Source organism: Phasianus colchicus, chromosome Z (genome assembly GCF_987193195.1).
Source record: "Phasianus colchicus chromosome Z, bPhaCol1.hap1.1, whole genome shotgun sequence".
NCBI lineage: Eukaryota > Metazoa > Chordata > Aves > Galliformes > Phasianidae > Phasianus > Phasianus colchicus.
This window is the reverse complement of record NC_143476.1, coordinates 1,345,704-1,364,587: the sequence shown is the minus strand read 5'-3', so window position 1 is coordinate 1,364,587 and position 18,884 is coordinate 1,345,704. Positions and strand designations below refer to the sequence as shown.

At 49.9% G+C, this 18,884-nt stretch overlaps 2 protein-coding genes and 1 long non-coding RNA gene across 8 annotated transcripts in view; all 3 read right to left on the bottom strand.

The window, feature by feature from the left end:
* Nucleotides 1–5,530: 5,530 nt before the first annotated feature.
* Nucleotides 5,531–18,884, bottom strand: part of LOC149912161 (rho GTPase-activating protein 32-like) — a 90,696-nt gene continuing 77,342 nt past the window's right edge. For 3 of the 6 annotated variants that reach the window (XM_090131255.1, XM_090131257.1, XM_090131256.1), the window contains 7 exons: nucleotides 8,193–8,325; nucleotides 7,945–8,027; nucleotides 7,700–7,807; nucleotides 7,193–7,338; nucleotides 6,500–6,704; nucleotides 6,179–6,324; nucleotides 5,531–5,996 (listed from right to left, as the gene is read on the bottom strand). In XM_090131255.1, the coding sequence (XP_089987381.1) occupies nucleotides 5,569–5,996; nucleotides 6,179–6,324; nucleotides 6,500–6,704; nucleotides 7,193–7,338; nucleotides 7,700–7,807; nucleotides 7,945–8,027; nucleotides 8,193–8,325 (1,249 nt within the window). In that variant the 3' untranslated portion in view covers nucleotides 5,531–5,568. The remainder of the gene's footprint in view (nucleotides 5,997–6,178; nucleotides 6,325–6,499; nucleotides 6,705–7,192; nucleotides 7,339–7,699; nucleotides 7,808–7,944; nucleotides 8,028–8,192; nucleotides 8,326–18,884) is intronic. The other 3 variants (XM_090131258.1, XM_090131259.1, XM_090131260.1) reach the window with 1 other exon arrangement.
* On the bottom strand, nucleotides 9,384–12,773 carry LOC149912163 (rho GTPase-activating protein 32-like). Its single transcript, XM_090130688.1, has 7 exons — nucleotides 11,905–12,773; nucleotides 11,270–11,356; nucleotides 10,849–10,926; nucleotides 10,075–10,197; nucleotides 9,819–9,896; nucleotides 9,424–9,505; nucleotides 9,384–9,391 (listed from the first exon to the last, which is right to left on the bottom strand). Exons 3-7 carry the CDS (start codon nucleotides 10,900–10,902, stop codon nucleotides 9,384–9,386), a joined length of 345 nt encoding a protein of 114 aa, XP_089986814.1. The 5' UTR covers nucleotides 10,903–10,926; nucleotides 11,270–11,356; nucleotides 11,905–12,773.
* LOC149912162 (uncharacterized) lies at nucleotides 12,968–15,784 on the bottom strand. The gene is made up of 4 exons (XR_016461439.1): nucleotides 15,731–15,784; nucleotides 14,814–14,929; nucleotides 13,159–13,374; nucleotides 12,968–13,058 (listed from the first exon to the last, which is right to left on the bottom strand). It is a non-coding gene; the product is annotated as an uncharacterized LOC149912162 (long non-coding RNA).

Here is an 18,884-nt window from a genome sequence, read left to right as displayed (position 1 = left end):
TTTTTATTTTCTCTTTGTGTGCCAGAAAAAGAGCAGAGTGTGCCCTCACCTTGGACCCCTCCTGCCCTCTTCTGCTGAGATGGAAAAATGTTCCAGCTTCTAGAAGGACATCAGGACAAAGATATGTAATTAAAATAAGTCCAGGCTGGCTGTCCTTGTGGGCATAAGCTGCTGGCATCTGCATTGCTGCTGCCATGAGCATGGCAAAGCAGGTAAAAGATTGCTTTTCCTTGTGTGACACAGGAGCTCTTGACTTGAAAGCTAGAGGGATGCAATGGAAAGGGCTGCAACCGCTGCCAGACATGGCAAAGGTGAGTTGGATGTTGTTTCAATTATTGCTAAAGTCAGGAAGACTGTAAGGATGGAAAGGCTGGTGTTTGCCATGGGCTGGGAAACACATCTTGTTTTCATTTTCTCTTTCTCTTTGTGTGCCAGAAAAAGAGCAGAGTGTGCCCTTACCTTGGACCCCTCCTGCCCTCTTCTACTGAGATGGAGAAGTGTTCCAGCTGCTAGAAGGAAATCAGGACAAAGATATGTAATGAAAATAAGTCCAGGCTGGCTGTCCTTGTGGGCATCAGCTGCTGGCATCTGCATTGCTGCTGCCATGAGCATGGCACAGGAGGTAAAAGATTGCTTTTCCTTGTGTGACACAGGAGCTCTTGACTTGAAAGCTAGAGGGATGCAATAGAAAGAGCTGCAACCTCTGCCAGACATGGCAAAGGTGAGTGGGATGTTGTTTCCATTGCTGATGATTGCAGGAAGGACTGTAAGGATGGAAATGCTGGTGTTTGCCGTGGGCTGGGAAACACATCAGGTTTTCATTTTCTCTTTCTCTTTGAGTGCCAGATAAAGAGCAGAGTGTGCCCTTACCTTGGACCCATCCTGCCCTCTGCTGCTCAGAGGGAGAAATGTCCCAGGTTCTACAAGGACATCAGGACAAAGATATGTAGTGAAAATAAGTCCAGGCTGGCTGTCCTTGTGGGCATCAGCTGCTGGCTTCTGCATTGGTGTTGCCATGAGCATGTCACAGCAGGTAAGGGATTGCTTTTCCTTGTTGGACAGCTGTTAAGCCATTCTGATTCACCCTTTGCATCCACAGCATACAGTTTTTTCCCACACTGCTGTTTCTATCCAGCAGTGTGCATATGTGCAGTGCTACAGATGTTGGTGGTCCTGCCTGTGGCAGGGGGTTGGAGATTCCTGATCCTTGAGGTCCCTTCCAACCCGGGCCATTCTGTGTGTGTGTGTGTGACTGGCTAAACACCAATTGTTGCTAGCTCAGCAGGTATACTGCTAATTATTGAACGCCTGACAGCTGCTTATCAACACTTGGCCACTATTTCTGGACAGCTGCTCATCCCTGAAGAGAGAGAAGTTTGGAAGGAGGACAGAGGGGAGTCTCTTGATGCCTGCCTGTTGCATCCCAACCTGCCCACAGAGTGAGTCAATTCGGCCTTGTGTGGAGGCCCTGGCTTCTTTGGAGTCTGTTTTTCTTTTGCTGAGCTTCTCCTATCCAAACAGAATGGCCTTACAACATGCTTTCTGGTCCTTAATGCTATACCCATGCAATTTGTAACTATTACAGTTCTGTAAGTGAGAATTGATCACATGATTGAACAACTGTATTTCTAAAATATGTTATGAAATAACTTATTTTTACTAATACTAATACTAATAAAGTCTTTCTACTTTTTCAAACTGTTTCTAAGGGCAAATTACAAAACACATTGTGCTGTACTGCTTCAGAGCAATCCCACATTTGATAGCCAGTGCAGAAACAACATTCCATCCTACAGCATTAGCTAGTTCAGAGGTACCAGACGTGTATCTGGATGTGGCTGTTGTGCATAACTGGGGCTGAGGGATCAGAAGTGACAGCTCCACTCTTGGAGACCACAGAACTAAAATGGAAAGATAAAATAGTTGCAGGGCAATTGTTCTCTGTGCCTGAAGCAGGGACCGATTTATGGGGGAGAGATTTAACAGTTAAATGAGGATTACAGCTGCAAGTCTGTGAAACAGATATCAGGGGTCAATGAATGTGTTAACAGCTGTGATGAAGAAGAAATGAATACAAAAGGTGTGGGCAGGGGAAGGAAATCGGGGTGGACTCACAATTTCCCCTTACAAAGAACTGCCCAAGGAGGGAGTGGAGCTGTGAAACAGCAACAATATCCCATAGCCTTAGAAGGGAGAGTGGGTCTAAAAGCTGTAACACAGACAGTGCTTAAGGATGGTCTTCTGGAACCTTGTCTGTGGCCTTATAACACCCCAATCCTGTCGGCACGGAAGGCAGACGGCACGTATCGGCTGGTGCAAGATGTAAGGAAATGACTGAACCCGTTCTCAAAAGACAGCCTGTGGTTCCTAACCCCTATACCCTAATGAGTCAGATCCCACACAGACAGCAGTGGTTTGGTGTGAGAGACCTCACAGATGCTTTCCGGACAGCCTTTGGACTCAGGGAGAAATGGCTGCGTTTGTATGAGGACACATTGTAATCCTATCGTGATTCGTGATGATACTGTACATACTGGAAATCGTGCTAATCCTTGTCTTGGCAGCATTTGAAGCAAGCAACTGGTGCTGCTGCCATGCAGAAAGCTCCCTTCCAACCACTCAGCAAGCATTTGGATGAGACAGCTTCCTGCTGGGGAGCCCTCTGACATCACTGCTGCCTCCTCCAGAACCATACCTGCAGATGCTTCAGAGCTCTTCAGCATGGACTTCCTTCCTCCCATCAGCAGCTGCTCCTGCACTGACCTTCATTCACACTGGGATACCATCTGCTTCCAGCAGGAGCTGACCTGCGAGACAGAGAAAGGAAACGTGGGATGAGCACCAATGCAGAAGCACAAGGCTGTGTCACCACCACGTCTTGCAGCCTTGGGAAGTCAGCTGCAACTGCAGCCTTGGTCAGAATTACAACGGGCACCGTAAATTAAGTGTGACCTCTGAAGTTGTTGCCATGATCAGAAATAGACGCTGAAATCGCTCACATAACTGTCGGTGGTTCCCTCCAAATTCTTTTGCTTTGGGGAACAGATGGACTCGGAATGGAAGGACACGAGAAAAATGACATCTGTTTGAGCTCAGCAGACTTGAGAGGTGGGCCTGGGTGAACCTCATGAGGTTCAGCACAGCCAAGTGCAAGGTTTGGCATTTGGGCCGGAGGAATCCCAGGCATTCTTTTGTCATCGTGGTGGTTTCCAATAGACCCCAACAATGAGACATCAGGTCGCCGTGTGGGCTCCTGGGTGACACTGCCATTTCCCAGCCATTGCAGCCTAGGGGCAAATAAAGTAAAATACTTCAGAAAGATCTCACACTGATTGCATATTTTACTGTTCTTTTACACAAAACAGAAGGGGAGGGCAGCAGATGCATGCAGCTGCATCAACAGCCAGGCTGCTAAAGGAATGGAAAGACAGAAACATCAAATATCAATGCCTTATTCTAATGCAAGGAGGGAAGCTTCTATCAATGTTACTTTTTATCATTTAAAATGAGCAGTTGGCACTCTTAAAGGAAAATCCTAGGCCCCAGGTTCTGACAGTGTGGCAATCTGGACTCAGCTGTGACTGATCCAAACAGTCTGTTCCAGATTTTAACATCCCTTCTATGCATTCACAAGTTTTCTCTCTTGACTTCCCCTTACAGCCGTTAGATGCCAGCAAAACATCCCACAAACACTCCTTACCTCTGTGCACACAGGCACCCATCCAACCAGAGCCATCAGTCATTCCCAGCCATGCGCTCTTCCTCCAATCATGGTCAGCATCACACGGCCGTCACGCAGCTCACTTGACTCAGTTTTTCTCTTCTTTCTGGAGGTGTCCTTGCTTCTCAGCCTTACCTTCTCGTGATGTTTATCTCGCTCTGCAGCTCCTGCTCTGAATAGGCTTTCTTGGATTCCCGCATGACAGGCACAAAATGCAGCCACAGCCCCTGCCACCAAGGTCAGCTCTTCAGCACACATTACCTGAGGAGCACTTGGCAACTCATGCAACCTGAGCAGTGCCAGGAAGACTGTTTCACTTCTGCTTCTCCTGGCTCAGAAATTCATTTTCCTACCTAGAAAATGGAAAAAGAAAAGAAAGAAAAAAAATCCTGACATTAGCAGACACAATTGATACTATGGAATTCTGGAAGGCAAGGGATTTGCCCTCTATGATGAGAAGTTGAGTGCAAAGAACTCAGAAGAGCCATGAGCAGGTTGTGAACTTGTGGGTAAAATTAGGAAGTGCAGCAGTGCAGGGCTTCTGGAGGTGAGGGTCTGCTACAGCCGCCTGGAAAGAGAGCCTGTTGGTGGGAGCTGCTTACTGCAGCCAGCAGAAGCATCGCACTCACTGACTCTCATGCTGATGGGGGATTCCAGTCAGTCTGGGAAATCAGCATGGCTGGCTGCAAGCAATCTGACAGACTCCTGGAGTGCAGTGAGAATCACTCTGTGGTGCAGGCATTGGGCACAGCAAGCAGAAGGGAAGCATTGCTGGACATGGTGCACACCAGGGGTTACGACAGGAGGCGGTCAGGGCTGCAGTGACCATGCCCTCCTTGAGTTGGTGATCTCAAGGAATGCGGGCCTGGCAGGAAGCAAAGGCAGGAGCCTGAACTTCAGGAGAGCCAGCTGCAGGCTGTTCCAGGAATTCTTGGACGAGATCCTCTGGACAACTGTTTGTAGGGGCAAAGGGATGGAAAAGAGCTGGTCACTTTCTCAGAAAAAAACTTGCTCAGGTTGCAGGCTGAGCTGCAGGAGAGGAAGGGGAGGAGGTGCCAGCACGGCTCTGCATGATGCTCTGCCACACTGGGCAGCTTGATCATGGCTCAGCAGTGGGATCAGACGAGGAGAAGGGGAGAAGGAAATCAAGGATGGGAGGGAACCATCAGACACAGTCAATAAGTGTCTGTGAAGTCTTGCAAACCAGAGATTCCCAGGTTGTTTCTGCTTTCATAGCATTTGTGTGGTGCAGGGTGAGCAAAAGGTTCTGCTGCTTGATTCTTCTGCAGGAGCCGCCTAAAAGGGAAATGGCCACTGAGCTGCAGACCAAGCAGTACTGCCTGACGTTGGCCAGAGGGAGCTTCTCCTGCCGCAGTGTGCTGATGACAGGTCTGGAGATGATCTGCAGGGCCAGTTCGTAGGTGGGAGCCAGGAAAGGACATGATGGGAGGAGGGAGGTGTTAAGCAACATCCAAGGCATCAAAATGCATCAGAAGGCCCTGAAAAGCATCACAAAGCCACAGCCAGGAAGCTTGGGAGTATCATGAGCAGCATCCAGTATGTGAGAGATTATTTGCTACCATGCCAAATGGTAGCAGAGCTCCCCCTGCAGACATCCCAAAGCCAGACAAAACAGGAACAAACCCGGAGCTGTGCTGCACGCACCCCACAGCCACAGCATTGCAAGCTGGGGTGCCTTGCTGTGTGCTGCATTCATCCCAGTCCGTGTGAATGAAGACTCTGGAGGCAGTCAAGGCGTTGATTGAGCACGAGTGTGCTTTTATTATTATATAAAGGACAGGAGGGTGTGAGAGGTCCACGGTGAAGATGGGACTCATCCTGTCTTGTCATGGAGAGAGTGGCTCAGAGCTCTCAGTGCTGCTGTCCGGTGCCTGGGACTGGAGGCCTGATTGAAAGTCCCCCTGCAAGAGGCTCTGCTCCTCTTCACTGATGCTGACCTGCTCCTGCATGGAGGTGCTGCTGTCGGGGCACTCACACTGTGCTTCAGATGGGCTGCACTGCAGAGACTCTGGGTTAAAATCCACACTTGTGACTGTGGTGTCTGGGAGGCTCAGGTCAGCAACTTCAGCAGAGCCAGGTGTAATGAGAGCATGGACTTCGATGAGCTCCTTCTCTCCATTAATGTTGTTAGATGGAAGGCTGCTATTAGAACTGCAGCAATTTGTGCTTCCTAAGAGCTCTCCACTGATGGAAGCACACAGAGCATCCTCGCTACTTGCCCTGGATCTTATGGCTTGGCAAGGGCTCGATTCACCTAGAAAGGATACACAGGGGTTAGTGTCAAACTTTCACAAGCTGAATTACGACAGTGGTACTTGATCAGGGGTGAAGATTTAGGCACGGGATTGAACGCTAGAAAGAGATACATGTGCAGAGCAAGCTTGAATTGTATGTTCCTGAAAAGCAGGGATTTGGAAGCTGCATTTGCACCCTTACCTGCCAGGACTACCACTGCTGTTTCTGAGGGCTGCCTGGCATTGCGCTGCAGTTGGCGTTTGCTGCCAGAGGATGGCTTCCTGAGGCTGAAGCAGCAACACCAACTGCTAGCTGGTGATTCCTCAGTCTTGCTGGGTGGATTTTGTCTGGAGAGAGAAAACAGCCAATGCTGTGAGTCGTGCGTGGTGCAGGGTGAGGGAAGAGCAGCACTGAGCTCTTGGCAGCAGTTGCTTGTTCCTAGCACTGCCTGGTTTCTGCAGGAAAACACAAAAACCCACCCAAACAATGATGCTAGGTGCTGGAAAAGAAAGTCCTCTTTACCTGTCAGATGGAAAGTCAACGACGGTGTGGAATTTGCCCTGCCCAGCTGCAGGGCTTTCTTCCACTTCAATGTCCCTGCTGCTCTCTGTTACCACAGAAGAGGTGCTGTGGCCTCGCCTCTGTGCCTGTGCCTCCTCCAGGCTGAGCAGCTTTGTGGCAGCAGAAGAGACTCCCACAGACTTGGGCCCTGGGAGAGAATTGTGCCCTGTCAGGGAAAACCACAGGTAAGAGCGAGGATCAGAAAGCAGCAGCACAGCCACCACAGTTCTGGGGGAGGTGCTGTATTTTTCTCAGGCTTGCTTATCCGAGCCACTGGAAGAAGAGGAGCCCAAAATAACCATGTGGGAAGAGGTGTGTTTATGGCAAAGGACACGGTCATCATTAAAAGCAGCTTACTGTATCAAAATAGGCAAGGAAAAACCCAAGGAAATGGGGGCAGGGAACTGAGAAAGCTTCGCTGCCACACTTGCATCAAGCTTTTCCTGCGTGCAAACCATAATAATGACGGTTTCCTCTTTGTGAAGTTTGGGCTTGGACATTCTCAGCATCCAGCAACAGGATGCCATACCCTAATGGAAGTCCAGAGGTCTGCTGTCCCCTTGATGGTAAAAGAGTATCTCAAACATCCTGGAGAAGGCCTGCATTTGGTCAAGGTGTCAGGTCAAGATCAAGCTAATGGAGGAAGACACTCACCTGCTGCATCTGCAATGTCTGCTCCGGATTTGGAGCCGAAGAGGACGTCGGTGTGGTTGATGATGAATTCCACCACATCCGACTGCGTCTGCAGCTCCATGCAGGCAGCTCTTCCGCTGGCGCAGGCAGACTCGTTCTGCTGTGATCTGTAGAAAAGGCAGATTTTAGAAGTCATTTCTCCAAGACCGTTTCCCCGAGTCTGAATTGTTGCAGCCAAAAGCTGTCAGCTGAGGCTCTGGAGACTTCCGCAGTGGGCAATCAGTGATGCCACTGCAGAAATTCCCCTGGATGATCAAGGACACGTCAGTCCCATCTCAACAAGACTGCAGAAATTGTCACCTAGACATTGTGCCCGTGGGGATGGAGAACAGCTCAGGCTCCTGCTCTTCTGTCAGCCACAGATTTTACAGAAGAAGAGCACATTTGATGGAGAAAAAGGGAGCACTGTTTTTTTTTTTAATGGAGAACAGATGTAAGTGTTGTGTTGAAACAGAACCAGAAGTTTACCTTAAGAGGTTTGGAGCCCACACAATGGCTAGGTTCTTGGCATGCATGTTTGTGGTGGTGGAGCTCCCAGCCAGACACGCCAAGTGTCTCATCAGATACTCCAGAGTCCTGGAAAACAAGAGAGGCAAACGTTCAGCACCAACGAGCATGCCGTGCTGGAATTCAGAAAGACAGAGCCTGGAACCGCATCGTTGCCCTCTGCAATGCAGCAGGGCTGAGCTCAGCAGGCTGAGGGCAGCACTGACCTGTAGTGAGGAGCGGGCAGCTGCTGGATGACGTCCTGCATTCTGAGCAGCCGCTCCTCCTCTGTAGCGGCACCAACAGCATCCTGGAGTAGTGCAGAAAGGGAGCGAGACACCCATCAGGCTAGTACACCACTGCGAGTAAACCTCGTGGGGCTGACAGCAAAAGGGCCTCCGAGCTGGGGCACTGCTGCAGCCATCTGCCAAGAGGCCCAGGAAGAGGGAAATGAAAGACGTGGCCTTGTGCTTACCGAGAACTTGCTGTACAGCTGGTGGGTGAGCAGAGGGTTCGGGAGCTCCCTGAAGTACATCTTGCAGAGGGAGCTCACGCTGTGAATGTCCCGGACGGTGAGCTCAGGAATCTGCTCAGACTCAAATTCCTGCCTGGAGAGAGGGACGCAAACCCGGTTGAGCGAGAGGAAGGCAAGCCCAAAGCCACACCAGATGCACTCAGGCTGTGTCAGTCGCAGCACTCTTACCGCAGCCTCTGGATGTTGGACGCGACGCCGGACAGGCGGTATATCCCCTGCACCACGCCGTGCTGCTCAATGAACTCAGCGCAGCTCTGGAGGACCTGGGGGACTGAAGAACACGTGCCAGCCGTCAGTGGAGCTCCTGATTCAATCGTGCTGCAGGCTGTGCTTCACATCCCATCCACTAAGCCCAGCCAGGCTTGGCTGAAGCAAATACAGATGTGCTTGTCTCTTAGGAGCATCCGCCTCACTTTATCCTTCAGCCATCAACTCCCATTACACGTGTCTCCACGGCTATCAGCCTGCCCCCTGCTAGATATGAGCTCCCTTTCATCTTATTTAGATGCCCAGCAGGGGAAGATCTCAGGAATGGGCAGCTCCTTACCATCACGACCGGAGTGGAGAAGATGCTCTCCCAGGTCACCGCCAAACACCCTTTCCTTCTCCACCTCCCGCTTGGTCGGTTTCTTTGGGCGGGACTTCACCAAGGAACGAAGGAAGGTGAGGATCTTGCTGCGTTTCTTGGGCACTGCACAACAAAAGGAAGAAACCAGGTCATTTCAGGTCTGGCTCCGTTGGACGAGGCCGAGCACAGCACATTCTACAGGGCACATCAGAACGGGAAGAACATTACCAACCAGTACATACAAAAAGGGATTTTCCCCATCTCTGGAGGAGCCCAAGGCCAGGCTGGATGGGGCCCTGGGCAGCCTGATCTAGTCTCACATTAAATGTGGGGGCTGGGAGACCATCCTGAGGCAGGAGGGTTGGAGCATGATGATCCCTGAGGTTCCTTTCCATCCCAAGCCATTCCATGAGTATTCTATAGTTTCCCCAAGTCCAGTCATAAACCCAGGAGGATTGGGCCAAATCTCTGCCCCATGGTGTGCATGAAGAATCATCAACCCAGAGGACAATGTGGGATGGATAAAGGAGGTACTAAACATGGAACATACCCCCAAAAAGACTTCATTTTGCTTTCCCACACCATCAAATGTAACATCCATACCTGGCTTTGGCACAGAATTGATGAGTGCCTCAGGAATGTTCTTATTAATGAGTTCCACACACTCCCCTGGGAAAAATCCAACCTGTAACAAGAAGAGAGGCCAACTATTGCATGCAGCACTTCTCAGGTCTGAACTGTTAAACCAAAAGCCACGTAACATTTCCCTCGGAACGTGCTTGCCTGACGTTCCATAAGACTATCCAGCAGAAAATGGCCATAGTTCACAGCATAAAGGTAATAATTTTTCAACATTAGCAGCCAAAGGCAAGGTCCCTTGACACCGACACAGGGAAACTGTTTATGTCCATTAGGCATCCTGAGCAGGCAGAGCAGCTCTAAGCTGAGATTCCTGCCTTTACTGAAGTTGCACTCTCCAGTCTGAAGCTTGTGCCTACCTGGAAGCCGAGCTTGCCTCTCCACCAGGGGGTCAGCTCCTTTGGTGGCATGTCGATGACACAGATGATGTCTCCCACCTGCAAGAGATTGCAACGTCAATCCCAGCTTCAGCACGGCTGGGAGGAAAGCACAGCTCAAATGACTGCATTCTTCTGCACTGCCAAACATCGCCGAGCGTGAGAGCACTTGCACCAGCGCAGCTGTGAAGGCATTTGCCACTGTAAAATAGAGCATGGAACGCCTTGAACTGCTTACCTCAAAGGAGAGTTCATCCGCTGCCTGGGCAATGTGTCTCTTAATAGCATGGGCAGCAGCAATAGCTGGAATGTTCACAGGTGCCACCTCATGGTCCAGCAGGGGCTTCCCCTTGTTCTCAGTCTGAAACAGAGAGCACAGGCCACGGTGAGGAGCTGGGAACCAACAAGGAGGATTTCAAGGTGAGGAGCACATCTGCAGAGAAAGCTGCAGGAAATGCACTCGGTCCTTATCGTGGGCACTTCAGAAGGAACTGCAAGTCTAATAACGGCTGTTTCTCTCCCTGGTGTGCAGCAGGCACACGCCAGGCAATGCAAAGATGCATCTCTCCCCACCCAGACTAATCAGCAATGGCACTGACGCAGACAGGTGGCCTTGTCCATTTTGCCCCCTCCTTTCCTACGCTCTTTGTGCAGGAAGGCTGGCTGTTTAAGATGCTAGGAGACCGTGAAGAGGGAAACCAAAGCTACGGCTGCAGTTACAAGGTGCAAACAGTGCCATTGCAAGCACCAAGCAGCTCTCTTGAGCAGTCCAACCAACAGCGAGGCCAAACAGAGCAGAGAATGATTGTTGTTTCTGCAGCCATTTCAAGGGAAAAGTCAGTAGAGGACAAACCCCACAGCCGAGATGGCTCTGGTACTTTTAAAAACTTGCCACGCTTGCACTACTGTCTTGCCACAGAGGAGCTCTCTTGGAAAGCAGGAGAGCACATCTGCGGCTCACTCTGCTGGCTGCAGTCAGGGAACAAAGACCAATCAGAGCTTCATACTCTACCTCTGTCCATGCCAGGTCAGGCCCACAGCTGATCTCGCTGCACGCCACAGCCATCAGCGTAGGTGTGACAAGCTGGAACTGAAAAGAAACACACTTTTATTTTCTCTGTTCACATCTCTGCTGTGCTCCCTACAGCTGTCGGGCACACTCACACAGCCCAAGCACGCCTGCTGGTGTCCCTGGTGATGCTGTGCAGCTCTGCACAAGCTGGGGCTGGGACTCTTTGCCTAAGGGATTGCTTTCCATAAAACCAGCTGGTCACAGCACCACAGACAGCATCCTTCTGAGGGCTGAGCTGCAGAGCACGTGGAGAAAACCCACACGTGACCAGCGTCCCATCAAAGCTGGATGAGGCTGTGTTACTAAACACGGGGCGTCACGGGCTGCTAAAGCATGTGGGGGGACAAACCATGGCAGGTACCTGGCAAGAGATCAGAACGAGGGAGAGAAATCTCACGAATCCGCAGCCTTTCCTTGTCACTTTGCTCTGATCTTCCACGAGCAAAAGCTGCAGCAGGGAAGCAGGCAGAGGGTGGAGAGAGGAGAGAGAAAGAGCAGGTCAGTTTGCTTCCACGGTTTAGCAAAGACTACGAGGGAAAAACCAAAATCTGCCCTCCCTCAACTTAAAAACTTAAGTTTTCAACTTAAAACCATTTCCCCTTGTCCTGCAGTTATCTACCCTTTCAAAGAGTTGATTCCCCTCCTCTTTTTAGGCTCCCTTTAGGTACTGAAGGCTGCCATGAGGTCACCCCACTGCCTTCTTTTCTCCAGGCTGAACAAGCCCAGCTCCCTCAGCCTGTCTTTGCAGGGGAGGTGCTCCAGTCCCCTGATCATCTCTGTGGCTCGCCTCTGGACCCTCTCCAACAGCTCCCTGTCTTTCTGGACACTGTACTGCAGCTGGGGCCTCACAAGAGCAGAGCAGGGGGGGACGATCACCTCCCTGTCCCTCATGGCCACCCCTCTGCTGATGGAGATAATGTGATCCTATGAGCTCCGCCAGCCAGCAGTTCTCAGCACTCACTGTCCCCCCGTCTCTCCCACACTGTCTCAGCTTACCTACAAGGTGCTGCACAGGACGGTGTGAAGACAAAGGGACGCAGTCGGTGCACAAGTGCAACAAGCGAGCTGCTCAGTCAGAGCTCCAGCGCTCCAATGAAGGGACGCAGCACGCACTGCTCCTCCCCTCATTCTAGCCCTTATGACATCACTGAGGGCCACCAGGCTGCTCCACCACGACGGACAGGGTGGGGAGGCAAGACCAGGCACAAGGGCAGAAGATTCCAACAGCCCAGCCCAACGTTCTGGAATCAGGGGCTGCTTGGAATTCTACCCCAGCCAAATCCTGGAGAAGCTGGCACGGGGTCGTCATGACCAAAGCGCAGGACCTGGCGCTTGCTCTTGTTGAGCCTCGCACAACTGGCCTCAGTGCATCCCTCTGGAGGGCCTTCCTGCCCTCAGCCAGATGGACGCTTCCTCCCAGCAGCGTACCTTGCAGTGCTGGGCCCATGTCAAATCCACACTAGAGTGGGTTTTGTTACATTCAAGGGCATGTTGCAGCACCCATCTATTTCACCTGGAAGGAAATAAAGCAGGAGATGGGAGAAACACAGAACTGCTGCCAGACTGCTTTATCCCTTTCTCAGCCCAACTTCCCTTGCCTCATCCCCTACCCCAACTCCTGGATGATGCCCACGGGCTGATAGTTGGATCTCAAGTCCATAGGACTCCTTTCACAGGGCTCCATCAAAAAGGCTGTCACACTTGTTCCGTACACTCACACTGACCCAGCAGTGGTATCACAGTCACTTAACACACACACAACAACCAAACCCCGAGCATGCACATCCCTTCCTGCGTGACTGCAGCCCACAGCTCCCCTTCACACCTCCGTGGATCTCTGGTGTTTTACACGGATGCAGCCTCGCTGCAGCTCCGTGGCTGTCACACAAGGCCTGCAGGACCTCTTTCTCTCCAAACCCCGTCTGCAGGCATTGGTTCACGAGGTTCACCTCCTGCCCTCCTGAGCAAAAACAAGCACTAAGAACAAGAGCAAAGCACACTGGACTCGACCTGGCTGGATCCCCAACCCTCAGTCCTTTCAGTCGTACCCTGGTGTGGAGACTCATCCCCAAAGCCTGGCTGGACATCAGCACAGGCATCATTCTTCAAACGCCCCATCCAAGCAGCAAGGGATCAAAGCGTTGGCACAGCTGAAACAGAAATGCTGTGTGAGTTTCCTGTTAGCACTGAGCAGGAACAAATCTACCGCTGAGCAGCAGGATGTGAGACAAGCAGCAGAAGACACCCAACCTGCAGAACCAGCTCGTTTGGGGTCGGTCCAGATGTTTGTCTGCTCCCTTCCCTGGCCCAGGCCAAGCTTGTGAGCTGCTCCTCCTTGGTGCAGGGGGAAATGGTGCAGATGCCATGTGGTGGCTATGCACAGCATGCCTTGGACTTGCTTTTCCTATCTCCATCTGCCATTAGCAAACAGCATCTCCAGCCTCCAGAGATCACTGAGTCCAACCCCTGCACAACAGTGAAAAAAAAGATATGATAAGGGGTACTTAAAGCACAGCATCTGTAATCAGATCAGACTCCTGCACTGTGAAGACTTCCATGAGTATTCCTGCAGAGTGCATCACTTAGTCTCTCTTTAGCCTTGTGTTCATGGTTTTCCTGTAAGAGCTTGTCTAAACACTGCCTATAATCGTGGTTATGCTAGAAGCATTTGGATTTATTGATCCTCAGTGTGATTTCAGTAACAAATCCAGATGCTTTTTTGTTAAGGGCAGCTTTCAATTTCTCAACTGAAATTTCAATATTGCATTAGGTGTTGACAACCACGGGGCTGCAGTACAGAGAATTACAGGGAGATTAATTTCTCCATCTCCATTCTCCTAGACATTTATGATTACAGTGATGTAGTTATATACAAAGTTGCAAGATACCAAAGCTAGAATAACCTCTTGGTGCAGCAGGATGTCTGGAGCCCAAGTGCAGAGTCTCAGTGTTGCAAAGCCTTGAAGAGGTGCAGCGTATGTGCTGGGGCTGATGACACAGACACTGGAGCAAGGCCAGTGTGATGTTAGAAACTTGACCAGCAGCTGATCTGTTGTCAGCCATTTCTGGACACAAACGGGATCTGGTCGACTTAGGACATGACCTTTGGGCTGGAGAGCAACTCCCCGAGGAATCACACAGCCACTGCAGACCGTTGGCAAGAACCCCATACCAAAACAGCTCATCTGCAATCAGTTTTTAATCTGTGCAGCAGTGATTGGAACAGGCGCACGCTCTCTGCAATTGCAGGAATGTTCACAAGTGGAATGGACATCACCTGTGTGCTCCAGCTCTTCTGTGTGCATGCTAGGAGAAGTGATCCCCCTGCACCCAGGGCTGCAATAAAGTCCTGTGGGCTTTCTAACCTGCCCACCAGCAGCCCAGGCTGCCCAGAGCCACATCCAGCCTGGCCGTGGATGCCTGCAGGGATGGGGCATCCACAGCCTCCCTGGGCAACCTGTTCCAGTGCCTCACCACCCTCTGGCTGAAAAACTTCCTCCTCACATCCAACCTAAACCTCAACACCCCTCGTCTCAGTTTAAAGCCATTCCCCACGTGTCCCATCACTGTCCACCCTCCAAAACAAAACACCTCGGCTGTTCAACACTGAAAGAGCAAAATAACCCACAGCTCTTACTTCCACTGTATGCATTTAATTCCAAACTTAAGGTCACAGGTTAATTACTCATGTGATCCTTCCTGACAGAAGAACTACTCGTAGTGATGTGTAGGAGTAAGGAACTGTTTGAAAAGGTCATGGACATATTAGAACTTGCAGCATTTTTCTTAATAGATGCCTACATTGCAAAGCATTTTGTAAAACACACGTTACAAGTACTGTGCATTGGATTACACTATATCAAACTCTAAGTAACAATACAGGTTGCTTTTAAATCTACACTTACATGCTAACTCCTTGATAAAATTCCTGACTGCCTTCAGTTTTATAGCCAAAGCAGTGTTTGAGCTGGTAATGTACTCTTGAACAGCACTGCTGCCTTCAGCATTTGTATGTTTAGATCTGAAAAGAGAACTTGGTCATTATTTCACGATGAGAGAATCTTATATGACAAAACAGAATTACAAAAATCTGACAATACTGTAAAATGCCAGCGTAAGAATGTGGCTTTGATTTTTTTTTTTTCTTTTTTTTTTTTTAAATGGTGAGTGTACCATTAATTCAAGACAAGAATTTTGTTTGTAAGTCGATCTCTATAACTGTTCTTGGCATCATTCTGTAGGATGAACTAGATACATGGAATTTGGCACTGGCTCCCCAGGGCAGTGGTTTGGCACTGAGCTGACAAAGGCCAAAGAGCATTTGCACAATGCTCTCAGACACAGGGCTTGACCCATAGGAGGTCCGGTGTGGAACCAGGAGGTGGAATACATGATCCTCGAGGTCCCTTCCAAATACAGATATTCCATGATCCTCTAATACTTATATTCCCAAGTCCTGTACACAGTGCTCAGATGCTTAATTGAAAGGTTCCATGAAACAGTGAGGTATCTATGTCCCTTTACCACTCAGTTATTCAATTTGCCACATGGATCTTTTATCCAGTCACATTAAAAAACCCCTCAAAGTATTTCCTTCAGTCTTCCATTCTGATAGAGCTTTCTGGAGCAAATAAAGAGTTGCAACTCAGAATGTCCACACCTCCCTTCCTGCACCCTGCATACTTTTTTCATTGCACTGTGATTACGTACCATTCTATTGTCACCCTCATTCTGTCATTATCTAGGCAGTTTACTGCCATTAAATTTTCCAGCAACAGATGCCCACAAGTACAGCCAGCCTGGAAATATTTTGATTACTTACCTTTGTCCTGATGTCCTTGTAGGAGGTGGGACATTTCTCCATCTCAGCAGCAGAGGGCAGGAGGGGTCCAAGGTGAGGGCACGCTCTCCTCTATTTTTCTGGCACTCAAAGACAAAGGGAACAAGAAAACCAGACGTGTTCCCTTCCCACGGCAAACACCAGCCTTTCCATCCTTACAGTCCTTCCTGCCATCAGCAGAGATATTTTGCTTTCTTGTGCCACTTCATCCCTTTAGCATCTGGCATTCTAACAAAAAAGTACTCTAACACAGGAATTTTAATATTTTCATATTAAATGTCAGAATTAAGGAACCATTATTATTACCAAATATTTAAAACGTTCAACCCAGTGAGAAGTGAACTGATGTTGCATTTAGCATTCAGATAAGAACTTGACATTTCTCCGGGAAATTCTGTAATCATCATAGTGTTTCACAGTTTTCAGTTTATGAATACTAGTTAAGTCTTCACTAATACATTATCTTCTTCCCCCTTTATGCTTTCTATATTGCTTCTGAAGCAGACTTACCTCATGATTGAATAAATGTATAGTAACGTCCAAGGTGCTTGGATTGAACAAAAATAATCCCAGTATGGGGTTCAGTCAGACTTCTATAGAATAGGTGAATCTTATGCACTGGTGCCAGAGATTTCCAATAGACGACAGGAAGTTCAACAGATGAAAAGTGCACCTAAGTAAAAAGTGCTACTTTAATAAACTATAGTCTCATTGTCAAGCCTTGCACTGTCTCAGCAGATTATTACAAAATGTTCATTCAAGCAGGAATTAAGAGATGCGTCTGAATTGATAACAACAACGAGTAATTAAGAAAGCTTGACTGCAGTCTGCTTGAGGATTCCAGTCTGAAGTGTGTTCCACCTGATGACAACTGGGAATGTCTTTCTCTCACCATTAGAACCATTGCACCTCTGACTAAACACATAGCTAATCACCACTGAAAACTAACTACATGTTGATTAACATTCAGAGAGATTGTGCAGGTGTCCTTTTAGGAACTGGCCTACAGTATGCTAAGAGGGATGGATGTGGGGACATTAGGATCACGTGCCCTCTGCCTGTTAAGACAGCCCCAGCAGAGCAGGTCAGCAGGCTGAAGAGCTGCGTGGGTCACCAGGGCTCAGAGACTTCACTCGGCCATCGGAAAGTTGAGGGACTTCAGCCCAAGCTGCCCTTTTCCATGCAGGCAAGGAGGCCAAGAGAAGGTGGATCGGCACGGTTCTGGTGCAGACAGGGGCTGCAGTGTGAGCAGGCCTACACAGACAAGGCTGTGCCCACACAGAGTGACAGCAGCTTTCGCTGTGAGCAGATTCCCAGGGGGCCTGAGCCATGGCAGTTCTTGATGGCAGCATGTTCCAATCAGCCCTGGAAGTCTTCTCTGGACGTCTGTCGCATTCTGGAATCCACACTGAGGACGCAGTCGCTGTGTCAGAGCAGCTGGCAGAGTCACGGGGAACCGTGACGTAGTTGGCCCAGGGAGCAACAACAAGGCCTGCACTGCTCAGCCAGCCCAGGCCAAAGGGGAGCACGAGAGAGAGCAGAGGAGAGAGGGGGGAAAGAGGGCCAGGAAGGAAAGGCCTGTGCCTGAATGGACGTGTAGCAGCAGCTGCTGACAGCAAACTCGGTGATGGCAGGGGCACAGCAGAGCAGTGCAATGCTGGCAGCTTCCTGTGTCTTTCACACAGGCACTGCAGACATGGCCAGCACTGGGAGATCAGCAGAACTGCTGCACACCTCTGCCAGCCCAGGCCAGAGGAGTGCAGAACAGTGAGCTGCTGCTGAGGGGAGAGAGGATGGCCTGAGAGCTGACCTGAGAGGCAGGGCTGGCTGTATGACAGCAGCCTCTGTGTCCTCCTCCTGTGTCTGTGAGGGCCAGAGGGCCAGAAGAGAACATGCCCAGACAACAAAGCCCTGCTGTCCTCTGCTGCTCAGCTGGAGAGATGTTCCGCCTTCCTGAAGGACGCTGATCCAAAGGGAAGGAATCAAAGGAAGTCCAGGCTGGCTGTCCTTGTGGGCATCAGCTGCTGGCAGCTGCCTCTGTGCTGCCATGGGCAGGGCACAGCACACACAGTGTTTGCAGTTCCCTGTGTGACACTGGCCCTGGTGACCTGACAGCCATAGGGAGACAAGAGAAAGAGCTGCCTCCCTCTGCCAGATGAGGCAAAGGTGAGAATCCCAGAATCACAGCATGGCCCGGGTTGGAAAGGAGCTCAAGGTTCATGAATCTCCAACCCTTGGCTCTCCAAGGGTGCACAGGGGGCTTTGTTCTCCCTGTGGTGCAGCTTCAGTGCCAACTCACAGCTGAGCTGGTTGGCACACTGTGACAGCCTGCCGCTCTGAAGCTCTTGGGGCAGTGCTCAGTTCTTTCTGAAGTACTCTGGAAAATGCTGCTTCTCCTTCACCAAGTCTGTTTCCAGACAGACGTCTTTTTCTCCTCTGTACACACAAACAGTATCTTGTAACTCCCTGGCACAGTGCTCAGAAGTGATACTTCTGGAAGCACGTCAGAGAAAAGTGGCCTTGTCCCAGTGGACTTTCAGAGCAGATGAGAACAAGTCTTGGTTGACGGCTTTCTTCTGCTTCTGGAACTGCACAGGCAGGTTGTGTGTTGTCATACTTTATGCCAGAGTGCCAAACTGAAGCAGTTTCTGCAACCTCTTTTTTTCATACTTGTCACTCTTTGCTGAGACCTTAACTTAGTCATTTTTAATGCGCTCTCATCTAAACTACTGTGTCCTCCAGTGTCAGTGTTGTATGAATCAGGACTGTGGGATTTCATCAGTGAAAGGATTCTGCTCTAATGACTGTCATTCTAAAGCTGATATTGTTTCTACCGCATCAGGCTTGCAGGAAGCATCTTTGATCAACAGAGAAATCAGAAAAATTGCTTTTCCTATTGCAGTTTCCTTTTAACTAGTGATGAAAGCTGTCAGTTTATTTTTGGCACCAGAAATCCTGGGATGCAACCAGGTTAGATAAGAAGTGACACTGAGTCAACAGTAAGGGAACATAGATGAGATAGCATCAGACAGCTCTGGAAAAGATGTTCCAGCTCTGTGTCTACCTACACCTTCAGGAGATGAAAAGTACTGGCTTACTGAGGTGTCCTGGGTTGCAGGTTCTGTTAATCTCCATT

Bases quoted from the DNA above. Each gene is read 5' to 3' on its own strand.
- LOC149912163 (XM_090130688.1), bottom strand. From the start codon at position 10,902: ATGGCTGTGGCGTGCAGCGAGATCAGCTGTGGGCCTGACCTGGCATGG. The intron at 10,198-10,848 runs GTAGAGTATGAA...TCTCTGTTTCAG, and splicing joins CTGACCTGGCATGGACAGAG to ACTGAGAACAAGGGGAAGCC. The intron at 9,897-10,074 runs GTAAGCAGTTCA...AATCTCTTGCAG, and splicing joins CGGATGAACTCTCCTTTGAG to GTGGGAGACATCATCTGTGT.